Source organism: Dryas octopetala, chromosome 2, assembly GCF_963921425.1.
Source record: "Dryas octopetala chromosome 2, drDryOcto1.1, whole genome shotgun sequence".
Taxonomy (NCBI): domain Eukaryota; kingdom Viridiplantae; phylum Streptophyta; class Magnoliopsida; order Rosales; family Rosaceae; genus Dryas; species Dryas octopetala.
The window spans coordinates 183428-195774 of NC_141367.1; the positions used below are offsets into that span (position 1 = coordinate 183428).

The window sequence follows — 12347 nt, forward strand, 5'->3', positions numbered from 1 at the left end:
TATACCATATTTTTGCGCTTTCAGTGGCATACAAGGTCCACACGGTAGGAATAGGTGGCATGGAGTGATCCGGTACTAAGTGTACCTATAAAATAGCATTACACATGAGTCTTAAAGATAATTTAAATATCCAATAAAACAAACCATATAGTTCAATGTGTACCTGTACAAAATGATCGTCATTGACAAAACCGATACCAATCTCACGAATCTCGGATCTCTTTAGTATATTTGGGTGTACGCTAAATGGTAGGTATGTTAAGCATAACGACCTAGAAACATGGGTCACCACTACATCATAGCATGTCGCGATAACATATCTCATCTCCGGCATGTTCATCCAATAATCCTTTGGTACAAGAAAAAGTTCTTCAAAATACTCAATCGAATACTTTTAGCTCAGCAACTCGAGATCGACCAAATATGGACTCATATAGGATGGACAATGACCGTAACGAGTGGAATAAATCTATGCGCACTTTCCACCACGCATCTTCAGCCAACCCCAAAGCCAAAGCTACTACTCTATAGCCATAATGACCGTCGTATTTCACATTAGTGACACCGGTAATGAATGGCCTAATGCTAGCTTTGAATTGCTGTGTATACCGGTGGGTCGGAACAGATGACGTGAGTGATGTCTTATATGCCTGTAGAAAAATATAAATAAATTCGATTATGCAATGAGTATTAGTAAAATAAAGTAAGATCATCCGAATGAATTATATACCTTCAATTTGGATACTCTTGCCTTTGGCATCTTCTTTGGCGAATTGGTGCCAACTGTACATATTGTAGGTGATGGTGAGTGGCTACCTCGACTTGAAAGTGCATACTCAAAGACAGATGACAAACGGCGGGTAGAATTTTCGGCTTTACTAGGGCGCCCTTTAGTCTTTACCTTCGCATGCGGTTCTTTTAGCCCCGTTATCTCTGGATTCATAAGCTCTTCTATTTTCAAACTTATCATCCTCTTAGTGTCCTCATTCTGTCATTCCATCCATATTGCTAGTCTATCAAGTGTTAACTGAACCGGTGGATTTGACACTATGACTTGTGGTTCGTGAAGCATATCCAACTTTCTTCAACGGGGATGCACTGAATCAAGTGGAATCTGCATCTTACGTCGCCTATACTACAAAATCTCATGTGCACATGGCAAACAGTGTGTATGGCGAATAATGCAATCACATGGTAATGTTCCGGTCGGATTCGAATCGGTCCTACAAATAGAAAAGAATTATATTAGTCAGTAAGCATCACATTAATGAAGTGTTTAAGGTAGTAATTATAGTTGAATTAATATCCAAATTACCGGCCAATCTCACAAGCAATTATAGTCAATGCCGCCATAGATACATAACTAATCAAATCCTTCAATTCCGGCTGTCTCATTTTGACTTGGACAAACGTTTGACTCTTCTCAAATGATGCCTTAATGCATGTGTGTATGCTGCAATACTAACAATGAGTGTATATGTGCCCAAGAGGTATCAAAGGGAAGCTGGCTGGAGCCAAGTTCCCTTTTTAGCTTCGCGTGTGCACTTTCCGCCTTATTAATAGAGTTAAGTTAGTTTATATGCAACACAATATAATAATTAACCAATAATGCCAAATATGAGAAAGTATTTACCTATTGGAAGTTATATTACCAAAATGCATGCATGTGTCTGTCCATACAGCCACAAACTTCTCCTTGAAAGGTATCAACCAAGTGTTCTTCAAATAGTCAATAACTTTAGGAACCCAACCGAACTTAGATTCAATCTGCTGTAAGTCTCTTAAATACACATCTTCTGACGTTGAATTTATCAAGGAATACCATGAACTATAAAACTTATCCCAATCATCTTTGGTTCCAAACTTTTTCTTGCAATTTGCCATCACATTTTTGCTAATGTGCCACCTACACAATAAATGTCTAGTAGTAGGAAAATTGCAGAGATTGCATTCATGAGTGCTAGATCTCGGTCTGTGACAATCATACCAGGAAGACAATCATCGCTGAGTAACGACCTCAATCTAGTCAAAGCCCAAATATAATTGTCTTCCTTCTCATAACTAATGTAAGCAAATGCAACTGAGAAAGTCATGTTTGTGGATGTGACCCCAACAATCTCAAAGAGTGGCAAACGGTACCTAGTAGTCTTATACGTGTCATCCATGATCAATACATGTGAAAATGCACGTAAGAGATCAACATAACCAAGGTGGCTCTAAAACAAATCAGTCACAATATCATCACCACCAGAACATCTATGCCACTCAAAGTATTTGTGTTCAGATAACTTACTTAGCAAACACTGCATTTCGGTTTTTCCAGCCTTCTCTTTCACCCTATTGCGGTGTCTGACATTGTATATTGTTTTGATTGTTGTTGTATTCGAATAATCCCTTTCCTTTAAGATGATCAAAATCTGCTTCGGTTTTACTAAACTCTTAGACATATCCACCAATAAAGAACTCTCTGTTTCAGATAATCTTCTTATAAATAAATGTCCTTCACCAGTAACTAAAACTCTATGGTTATGCACTCCACATACCACACTTAGCATCAATTCATCCTCATTACCAGTTTGCACACCCTTTAATGAGAAGGGACATCCACATCTTCTTGTAGTAGAGTCCCTACCATCCTTAGGACGTTTTACTATACAACTATCGGCATCATACTTGGATGGCCTATGGCGACCACTTCGTTCGCAACCAAGGAACACTCTAGCTTTCTTCTTCCTCACCCCTGCTGTATTAGACCTCATAATGACAATGACTATGTTTTTCATCTTTCCTTGTGCATGTGCCCAATTAACCAATGCATCCCTCGAATGAAATATCTACACATATATAATTTACATTATTCACATTTCAACTACATTTACAACATATATTTCCCAAATAACAAATTCATACCTCGTTTGTTGTGAATTCATTACTATAGTCACGTGAGTATTCGGTCAAAACCTTGGCCTCGACCTCGGCCCCAATGTAGTCTTCAACCTTGCTGTTTCGAGTAGAAGCACCACCATATTGCTTATATTGTTCATCATCCTACACATAAAACATGAAAATAATGTTAAAACAGTACCGAGGCCTCGGCCCCAATGTAGTCTTCAACCTTGCTGTTTCGAGTAGAAGCACCACCATATTACTCATATTGTTCATCATCCTACACATAAAACATGAAAATAATGTTAAAACAGTACGTACGGTAGAAGGTTACCGATCGAAATGAATTTGTTCGGTAGAAGGTTACCGAACGAAATGGTATTGTTCGGTAGTAATCTGCTGAACCAATAACCTTCGTTCGACAGTTGACTACCTAACAATATCGATTTTACGTAAAGAAAATACTTCATTCGACAGATGTCTTTCGAACATATGTAAAACTTTCGGTAGATTGCTGTCGAAATTTATAAGTTCATTCGGCGAACAGTCACCGAATGAATTTTTTAAAATTTTTTTGTAATTTTCATTCGGCAGGTAACCACCGAATATATTATTTGTGTTCGGTACCTATCTGTCAAACAATTGAGAAACTTTCGGTACTGGTTCGCCGAACGAACCGCGAACAGTAAATGAAAAACACGAAAAAAAACACAAAAAATTACGATCATACCTCGTCTGAAGGCGAATAAGGGACGAGTGAAGGCTTCATTCATGAAAACTAATATGTATTTCTATAATATTATTCCTTATATGTGAGCAAGAGAAAAAACTTAGGGTTTAATGGAGGAAAGATGAAGAGATGAGGTTATGAGAGGAGGCGGTGTGCAATGAGAGTTTTAGGATTATTTTGGCTGAGGTTTAAGAGTGTTGGGTGGGGTGTGTAAGAGTGTTGGGTTAGGTGTGTAAGGAGAGTTTTTTTTTTTTTTTTCAAATAATAAAGGTTGTCCTTTTTGGTTATTTCTCTTTATGTTGTTAATTAGGTAATTTCACAAATTAAGTTATTAATGCTGTGCAAAAAGTAAATTAGGGGTGTATAAATAACAGCTCTCAAAAGAAGGGGTGCCTGTGTGAGTAATGAAACCTGTTTGATGTGATTGCAATTAAGTGAAACCACTGGGTGTAATTTTTAAACATAATATTCTTACAAAAACATTTTTTTTATTTGATTTGATTTTTTATTTTGTTTTGCTTTTGCGGGCATCTTCTCCGGAAAGTACCAAATCATTTGTGTAGTGACCATAGCCGTAATTCCATTCCGCTCATTGAAACGAAGAGATGGATCATCATCACCGTCTTCGTCGGGGATTGTTTTCTCTGCCGTGCTTCAACATCATCGTTATTTCTACTCTTTTAGTGGTCAGCCCTCTCTTTCGCTCTACATCATAGCTGCTCCTCCATGAATGCATATATTTTCTGTTTGTCTTATTTTTTATGCATTTAATCTAATATTAGGATATAATTTGAGGGATATGAAGAGTTTAAAGGCTTGATAGATAGACTGATTTACTGGAGCGAAACCCTAAACCCTAAATGCAAACAAAAAACAAAGAAAAAGAAAAAGAAAAAGAAAAAGAAAGAAATTCTTGATTTGAAATGCTCAGCACCCGAATTAGTTGCAACCAAAGACTCACTAAAATTCAATTAATAATTAATGTTCAGACTATGATTTGCACCTATAATACCATTAGGAGAATATAGTGGGTGGAAAGGAAAACGTGTTTTTGGAGTTATAGCGAGGAGAATAGATGGTTTTTTATACTAGTTATGATTTCCTCCATGAAAACGTATTATGAGTCAATTTGACAATGCATTGGTTGGATGGTGACTGCTGAGAACATGCTCTTACTAACTTACAGTCACAGAATTGCTGGCCATTTGCTGCCCTTTTCTTGTGGGGAGATTATCAGATTCAATTTTATATTGGTTGAATTGTTGTACTGCTCCCTGTAATTAATACTTTTGATTAACCATTGTTTCACTTCTCCTTTATTAACAGAATTTATACATATGGGTAATTGCAAAGAGTGTCAGTATGAGTTATGGAAAGCTTGATTTCTTTCATCCATCTATCATCTTTAATGTCACTGCCGGGATCATTTTGTGTATATTTACTTGTCCTAAAAAGATTTGTTTTCAGGGCTAAATTTTTAGAGTAAATTATCATAAACTCCCTGGCACATTATCTGTTTCCTGAAAAACCTTAACTGGAATTAGTATCTTATGAAGTCCTGCATGACGCCGCTTGGGCATCTGCCTTAATGTTTTGTGTGGTTATTTTGTGTTCATGTGTTTTTTTTTTTTTTTTTTAGTTTTTTTTTTTCCATTTTATTTGGGGGGTTTATTAGGGTTTCCTTTCTAGCTGTTGTGGTGCTTTTGTTGTATTTGTGGTCTCCTTGTCCATAGTTTTGTACCCTTTCATTTGCTGAATGAAATTGAAAGGTTTTGTTTCTCACAAAAAATTAGGGTTTAATTTTACGGTTTATTATGGTTTAGCCCTAACCCTAAAACCAAAATTCTAGAGCTTAACCTCTAAACCCTAAGTCCTAAACCTCCTTCAGACCATGAAAATGAAATTGGGGTGTATGTAACTAGGATTTATTAGGGCTTAGCGCTATACCCTAGACAGTAAATTCTAAGCCCTAAGTGGAACCTCTCAAAACATTTTAAAAAAGAAAATAGGATATCGGTTTAAAACAAAATAAAAAAAGAAAATGTACAGAAAAAACAAATGAAACTTGGACTGCAAAGAAAGGAAGAGCTGGACCACACAGAATAAAAAAAGGAGGCTGGTCTAGAGGGGAAAGTGCGTCCCCTGTTCGGACCTTTGGGTAAAAGACCCAAATTATCAAACAGTCTCTCCTCCTCTCTGGTTTGATTCCTCAAGGATTAGATTATATCTGTGGTAGATTTCATTTTGCCATGAATACTTCTAACAGCATGTTATGATAATTTCTGGTGTATGTTTTATCAGTTCCTGGCAACTACATCAGCTGGATCTCCCTCTGGAATTCATAAAGGCAGCAGGTCATCAGTGTTCTCTTTGTTTAATCTTAAAGAGAAGAGTAGGTTTTGGAGTGAGGCTGTTATACGTGGTGGTATGTCTGCATGTTGGCTGTTATTATATGTACCTTGTGCTCAAATTTGTGGAATAACGGCTTGATTTATTTCCTTCAATGTGATATTTTTGGTTAATGTTCAGATTTTGATGATTTGGAATCTTCCAGCCCTGGAAAGGGTGTTCTCAACTACACCAATGCAGGTAGTCATTAACAGACTTCTTTACTGGCTCTTTTAACTGGCTCTTTTAACAAGATTCTGCATACATATTGTCATTATTCATTCTGAAATTAAAATTTCACAAAGTTAATTGCGATAACTCCTCAGCAAGATAATTCATTGGATAATTTTAAAAATACTTATTATATTAGGTGCTAGAGATTGATGACGATCGTGTAGAACAGCCAGCATCTTAGCATCCTAGTGAACTTAACAGAAAATGAGATTTTTCATTGGATTTGGTTGTAAAGCCCAGATTTTCTTATGTCTCAAGTCTGCAATTTTTTCATTTTCTATCCTGGCTCCACAGTTATTGAATGGTATTTTGAGAGAAAAAATTGAAAGAAATGAATTCTTTTAAGGGTTTATGTGTTCTGGACTCAATTAGAAAAGGCGTCTTCTTTGAATTGATGAGTTTTTGTTTTTTTTTTCTTAGGTATACTGAAAGTTATTTGTTAGTAGCAGGTCCAGTGCTTTTGTATCTGTTGATGAGGAGCTCAATTTATTTGTACGTTATTTGAATGTAGGTGCCGAGTGATCCAATAATTAATTGGTGTTGCTTTTTTTTTGGAAAAGAGAATTTATTAATCACAGCAAGCAAAAGTACACCAACAGTAGACAAGACGTCCACTGAGAGAAGAAAATAGACAAACTACACAAAAACTGACGCTAAGCAACACCAATAAGAAATTAACTAATAGCTGCTTACCAATCTAGCAAGATGGACGAAAAGGGATAGGTCATTGAACTTTGATGAGACTGAGGCCCAAAGAGAGGACAAAAACCTCACCCTTTCCCAGAGTTTCTCCACTCCTACCCCTATTTGGTTATCAAAAATTCTTCTATTCCTTTCTGTCCAAACTACCCAAAGAACAGCCAATCGACAGCATCCCCACAAAACTTTGGCTCTCTTTCCTCTACCAAAACCAGTATGTTTTTCACTAAACAAAGCAAAACAACCATCCAAAATCACCCAACTCACTCCAGCTTCTTTAAACAGATTGTGCCACAATTGTATAGTTACTGGGCAATGAATAAACAAATGATCCGCTGTCTCCCCTTCCATCTTGCACATAATGCACCTACTTGGAGAAAAACAACAGTTGGGTCTCTTTCTTTGAAGGCTATCACATGTGTTGACCCTCTTATGAGCCACTAACCAGCCCAAAATCTTCACCTTGGTTGGAACCTTTGAAACCCGAGTTGTCTCAGCAGGAGCAAAGGTAGGTAACTCCTAAGAGTTTATAAGAAATCTGTCAAAAAAAAATTATAAGAATTGGTGTTGCTTTTAGAGTACATAGTTCCATGCTTGAGTAATTGGATTCAGATGTCTGCAAGGGGAATGACATCTAGATGATTGGAAGTTGGTTATTTATTTATTTATTTTCATTTTTTTCCAAACCAACTGCTTATCATTGGAGTGATGATGATGCCGACTTTTTATTTTTAATTTTTAACTGAGTTATACTGCTGACTTAAGCACTTTGGGGGATAAAATCTGCATTTCTGTTTCATGTATGTGTCCTCAAGTCATATAAAGCTAAGAAACTGTGATGTGGGATAGTTAAGAAACTAACCTGGGTTGTCTATGAACTCTAATCAGGTTCTTCATATCCTAAGGCCAAAGCTTATAAAAGTTATTTCTTCCCTCCAGTTTTAATCTTGGTTTGGTGAATGACTCCACAACAAGGAATATAATTTTGCTTGCATTAATTGTAAATGAGCAGTACTGACTCCTTATTTGTCAGGTAATATTGCAAATTATCTCAAGCTTCTGGAAGTTGATTCTATGTACCTCCCAGTCCCTGTCAATTTCATTTTTATTGGATTTGATGGGAAAGGAAACCAAGGTATATAAATGTACTGTTCATATCTTTCATTTATTTTTTCTCGATTTTGTGCTTCTTTTGTTTATTAAAATGGGTTTCTTAATGGTTCTGTTTGTCAATCTTCTATTAGAATTCAAGCTTCATCCCGAAGAACTGGAGCGCTGGTTCACAAAAATTGATCATATCTTCGAACATACACGGGTTCCCCAAATTGGAGAAGTCCTCACCCCGTTTTACAGGATTAGTGTAGATAAAGAGCAAAGGCACCATCTTCCCATTGTTAGTCACATAAATTACAAGTAATGATTCTTTGTAGCTTTTATCTGCTCTATTAGAAGTTATGGATTATAATTATAGTTGTTATCATGATGATGAATGTGCTTCTTGCAGTTTTTCTGTTCATGCAATCCAAATGGGAGAAAAGGTTACTTCGATATTTGAGAAAGCCATAAATGTTTTAGCTCGCAAGGAGGATGCATATGGTAACAGGTAAATTTCATCCTATATCAGATTTTGTCTCTTACATTTGGGTGTTCACCTTTACTAATAGAAAAAGATTGGGTTTTCTTTCACTAACTTTTCCATCTCATTTAGCTCTTATGACCAAGGTTTGAAATGTTGTCCGAAACACCAAAACTTTGGTCAATATTTCAATGTTTTAACCATGCTGACATCAAAACTAAGGCGGAAGCAATTCCCTTCCACCCTGTTGCTGAAATTTCAGCGACATCATGTTTCGGTGGAAGTCCATTGAGATTTCCACCAAGACTTTTGGTGGATAATTTAATTTGTTTTAACATATACAGCAACCCAACAACCCAGCAACAAATAAAAAAAAAAAAAAACTCAGAAAAGGGGAAGAAGAAGATTTATTGTGGAGGACATGAAATAGCTGAGATTACTATCCATTGCAATGCCTCGTTTCTTTGATTTCTCTACAGGAGTGGCACATCTAACTAGCCTTTTAGCTGCTCTGTTTTCATTTGGAGGGGAGAAACAATTAACTTCTTGACTGGAGGTAAGAAGTTGAAGAGAAAACGGTAAAGAGTGAATACCAACTGATGTGGTAGCTGAAGAGTCTAGAAGACTCACTAACTCTTCCTCTTATCTAAGTGAAGACCCATTTTATTAAAGATCAGTTAGCTGAACAGGGGGTGGGTTTTGTTTCAATTTTCAAATATAACCCAACATGAGCCATTGCCATGTTAGTTGTTTCATTAAATACAACCAGGTAGGCACAATACAGTTAACTTAGTCATATTTTATCATCGAGGGTTTAGTTGAGTGGTTTGCTCCCACGTGGTCCGAGGTTCAATTCCTGAAAGGTACCTGTCTAGCTATTTACTAGAGTTTCCTGCCTACCAAATATTGTAGGGTTTGGCTGGGGCCCAGTTTCGAACCCGGGTCTGCCCTGGGGATTTCTGGGTATAAAGGGGATAAAAAAAATAACTTAAGTCATATTTCTTATATTTCGCATTTAATAATTCTTTTGTTATCAATACATAATGTTTTTCAAAAGATTGAAAAAGCAAGGGATAGACAGCTGATTGATGGGTTGAAAGTGGGCCAAGAAGGAGTAGAAGTGTTGCATCTTCAATTTGCTGATGATACAATTTTTTTCCTCACTGGTTGTGAACGAAAGTGGCAGAATTTATTAGCTATTATGGATCTTTTTTGTGCAGTTTCAGGGTTAAAAATTAATAAATCAAAATGTGCTTTGGCCGATAAATTTAGAAGAAGGTAAGGTGGAAGGGTTAGCGGCTGCTTGGGGTTGTGAGGTGGGTGCTTGGCCTATGAAGTACCTGGGTCTTCCTTTGGGGAGTAACCTGAGAGCAGCCATTTTCTGGAATCCAGTGGTGGAGAAGATTGAGAAAAGATTGGAAAATTGGAAGAAGGCGTTTTTATCAAGGGGAGGAAGACTAACTTTGATACAAGCAGTTTTGGGAAGCATTCCAACTTATTATTTATCATTGTTTAGAATTCCGATAGGGGTTGCTAGAAGATTGGAATTCCTTATGAGAGATTTACTTTGGGGAGGTTCTCAGGAAGGGAGAACAATGTATTTGGCAAGCTGGGAGTTAGTTTTGCAACCAAAGGAAAAAGGGGGTTTGGGCTTAGGTAATTTGGTGGCAAAAAATAGAGCTTTACTTGGCAAGTGGTTATGGCGTTTTCCTTTGGAAAATGAATCTTTGTGGCATGCCATGATCAGGAGTCAATACGGTCTTCATGAAAACGGCAGGGATGCAAAAGAAGTTGTGAGGGGATCAAGTCGAAGCCCTTGGAGAGATATTAGCCAAGGGTTGAGCAGTTTCTTAGAATGCTGCAAGTTATCGGTAGGAAATGGGGTGAATATCAGGTTTTGGGAGGATTGCTGGGCGGGGCTGGAGACCTTTAATTTTCTTTATCCTAGGCTATATAATTTGTCAGATAAGCATGGGGTTACGATAGCAGGGATGGCAGAGGGTGTGAGTTCTTCATTAAATTGGAACTTGGGTTTTAGGAGAAACTTAAATGATGCAGAAGTCGAGGAATTTGTTTCATTACTCTCAATATTAGAAAGAGTTCATATTTCAATGACTAGATCTGATTCTAACGGCATGTTCTCCACAAGGTCATTTTTTGGTTACTTATGTGGAGTTGAATTGGCATCCCGTTTCTCCCTGCTGGTTTGATTTGGGAAGCAAAGGTTCCTTCAAAAGTTAAAGTTTTGGCTTGGCTAGTGGTTCATGCAAAGGTAAACACTTGTGATAGTATTCAGAGGAGAAACCCAATGGTGTACCTTTGCCGAATTGGTGTGTATTCTGTAAGGAAAAGGGTGAGAGTGTCAACCACATATTCCTTCATTGTTCTGTGGTATCATCATTATGGTCCAAATTGTTCAAGGAAGCAGGGTCTTGGTGGGTAATGCCAGAGGGGTGCTGTTCTTTGCTAAGTGATCAGTCAAGGGGTTTTGGTGGGGGAAAGAGGGCTAAAGTGCTTTGGAGCTGCAAAGTATTAGCCATTTTTTGGGTTATATGGATGGAGAGAAATAAAAGAATTTTTTGAAGATTACAAAGGAGTAGAAGTGGAAGAATTGTGGGAGTTAGTTTATTATTGGTCATCTTTTTAGGCCTCTGTGTCTTGTGCTTTTAGGGGAGTACCTTTGTTTACAATACTTCTTGACTGGAAGTCAGTAATTAGGTAGTTTCGGATTGAGTTGTTTAGTCAAGGTTGAGTTTCGAGGGCTGTTTTTTGTGTGTTGTACCTAAGTTAATGGACTCCTTGTCCATTGGTTGTACAGTGTTGTGAGCTCTCTTTAATAAAGTTTTTTTTAAAAAAAAAAAAAAAGAATTATTAGTCCAAAAATCAAAGCTTAGATACAGTGGACAAGGTGTTACTGTAAGACAAACCAATATCAAAACAACACATAATCACCCAACCCTGATCTGTTGGAAAAGAAACACAAGAAAATTAATTGAAAGCCACCTTCCAATCTAACAAAATGGTAGACAAATTAAAACCCCTAAAAACATTCCAAGCACATCATGGAGATAACCAAAAACCCACTCTCTCCGTCTCTATAATCCTCAAAGATTTGTCTATTTCTCTCCATCAAAACAACCCTTATAATGGCCAACACCATCCAACTCCATAGAACTTTAGCCCTTTTCTCTCCACTAGATCCTCTATCCCTGCTTCCCTAAACAATTTTATCCACAGCAATGAAGGAATACATGATTGTCACTTTCCCCCTTTTCCCTGCACATAACACACCAGTTTGGAGACCGGTACGCATCCGGTCTTCCCCCCTTGTAGTAGGTTGCAAGAGTTGATCTTTGTGTGCACCACCAACCAAGCCCGCATTATGACTTTTGAAGGACCTTTAGCCTTCCAAATCAGGCGTGCTGGATTAAAATTTGGAACAACCTCATCCTCACACAAATATCTGAAAAAGATTTTACATGAAAAAACCCCTAGAGACTTCAACATCCAAGTTCGTGAATCTGGTCTGGTTGTTGCCAATGAAATCTTTTTCGAACCATATCACAATATTAAATTTCCCATGAGCAACAATCCAAGCCAACACCCTTACCTTTGGAGGAACTTTGGTCTTCCATAATATAGAAAAGGGATGGAAGTGAGAAAGAGTGGGGTTATCCATCAGCTGCCTCAAGTAAGATTTACAAGAAAAATATCTGATGCCTCCAGCGTCTACCTCCTCCTATCCTACCTAGGTGGAACAAGAATAACACTCTCCAACTGAGATAATAAGGATGTGAGTTCCCCAACTTCCTGATCATTTAAGCTTCTCCTAAA

At 37.4% G+C, this 12347-nt stretch overlaps 2 protein-coding genes across 2 annotated transcripts in view; one reads left to right on the top strand and one right to left on the bottom strand.

The window, feature by feature from the left end:
• Positions 1-380: 380 nt before the first annotated feature.
• On the bottom strand, positions 381-3655 carry LOC147292289 (uncharacterized). The gene is made up of 7 exons (XM_086234561.1): positions 3617-3655; positions 2911-3048; positions 2544-2834; positions 2017-2216; positions 1681-1906; positions 731-988; positions 381-650 (listed from the first exon to the last, which is right to left on the bottom strand). Exons 1-7 carry the CDS (start codon positions 3653-3655, stop codon positions 381-383), a joined length of 1422 nt encoding a protein of 473 aa, XP_086090687.1.
• Positions 3656-4072: 417 nt separating this feature from the next.
• The window catches only part of LOC147292290 (uncharacterized), a 31939-nt gene continuing 23664 nt past the window's right edge, over positions 4073-12347 (top strand). Inside the window, exons 1-6 of the mRNA XM_086230764.1 lie at positions 4073-4302; positions 5918-6041; positions 6146-6205; positions 7971-8072; positions 8182-8350; positions 8442-8540. Of these exons, the coding sequence (XP_086086890.1) occupies positions 4222-4302; positions 5918-6041; positions 6146-6205; positions 7971-8072; positions 8182-8350; positions 8442-8540 (635 nt within the window). The 5' untranslated portion in view covers positions 4073-4221. The remainder of the gene's footprint in view (positions 4303-5917; positions 6042-6145; positions 6206-7970; positions 8073-8181; positions 8351-8441; positions 8541-12347) is intronic.

Excerpts from the sequence above, each read along its gene's own strand:
- LOC147292289 (XM_086234561.1), bottom strand. The coding sequence starts at position 3,655 with ATGAAGCCTTCACTCGTCCCTTATTCGCCTTCAGACGAG. Across the intron at positions 2,835-2,910 it reads ATGAATTCACAACAAACGAG|ATATTTCATTCGAGGGATGC; the intron begins GTATGAATTTGT and ends ATATATGTGTAG. Across the intron at positions 1,907-2,016 it reads TGGGCTTTGACTAGATTGAG|GTGGCACATTAGCAAAAATG; the intron begins GTCGTTACTCAG and ends TTTATTGTGTAG.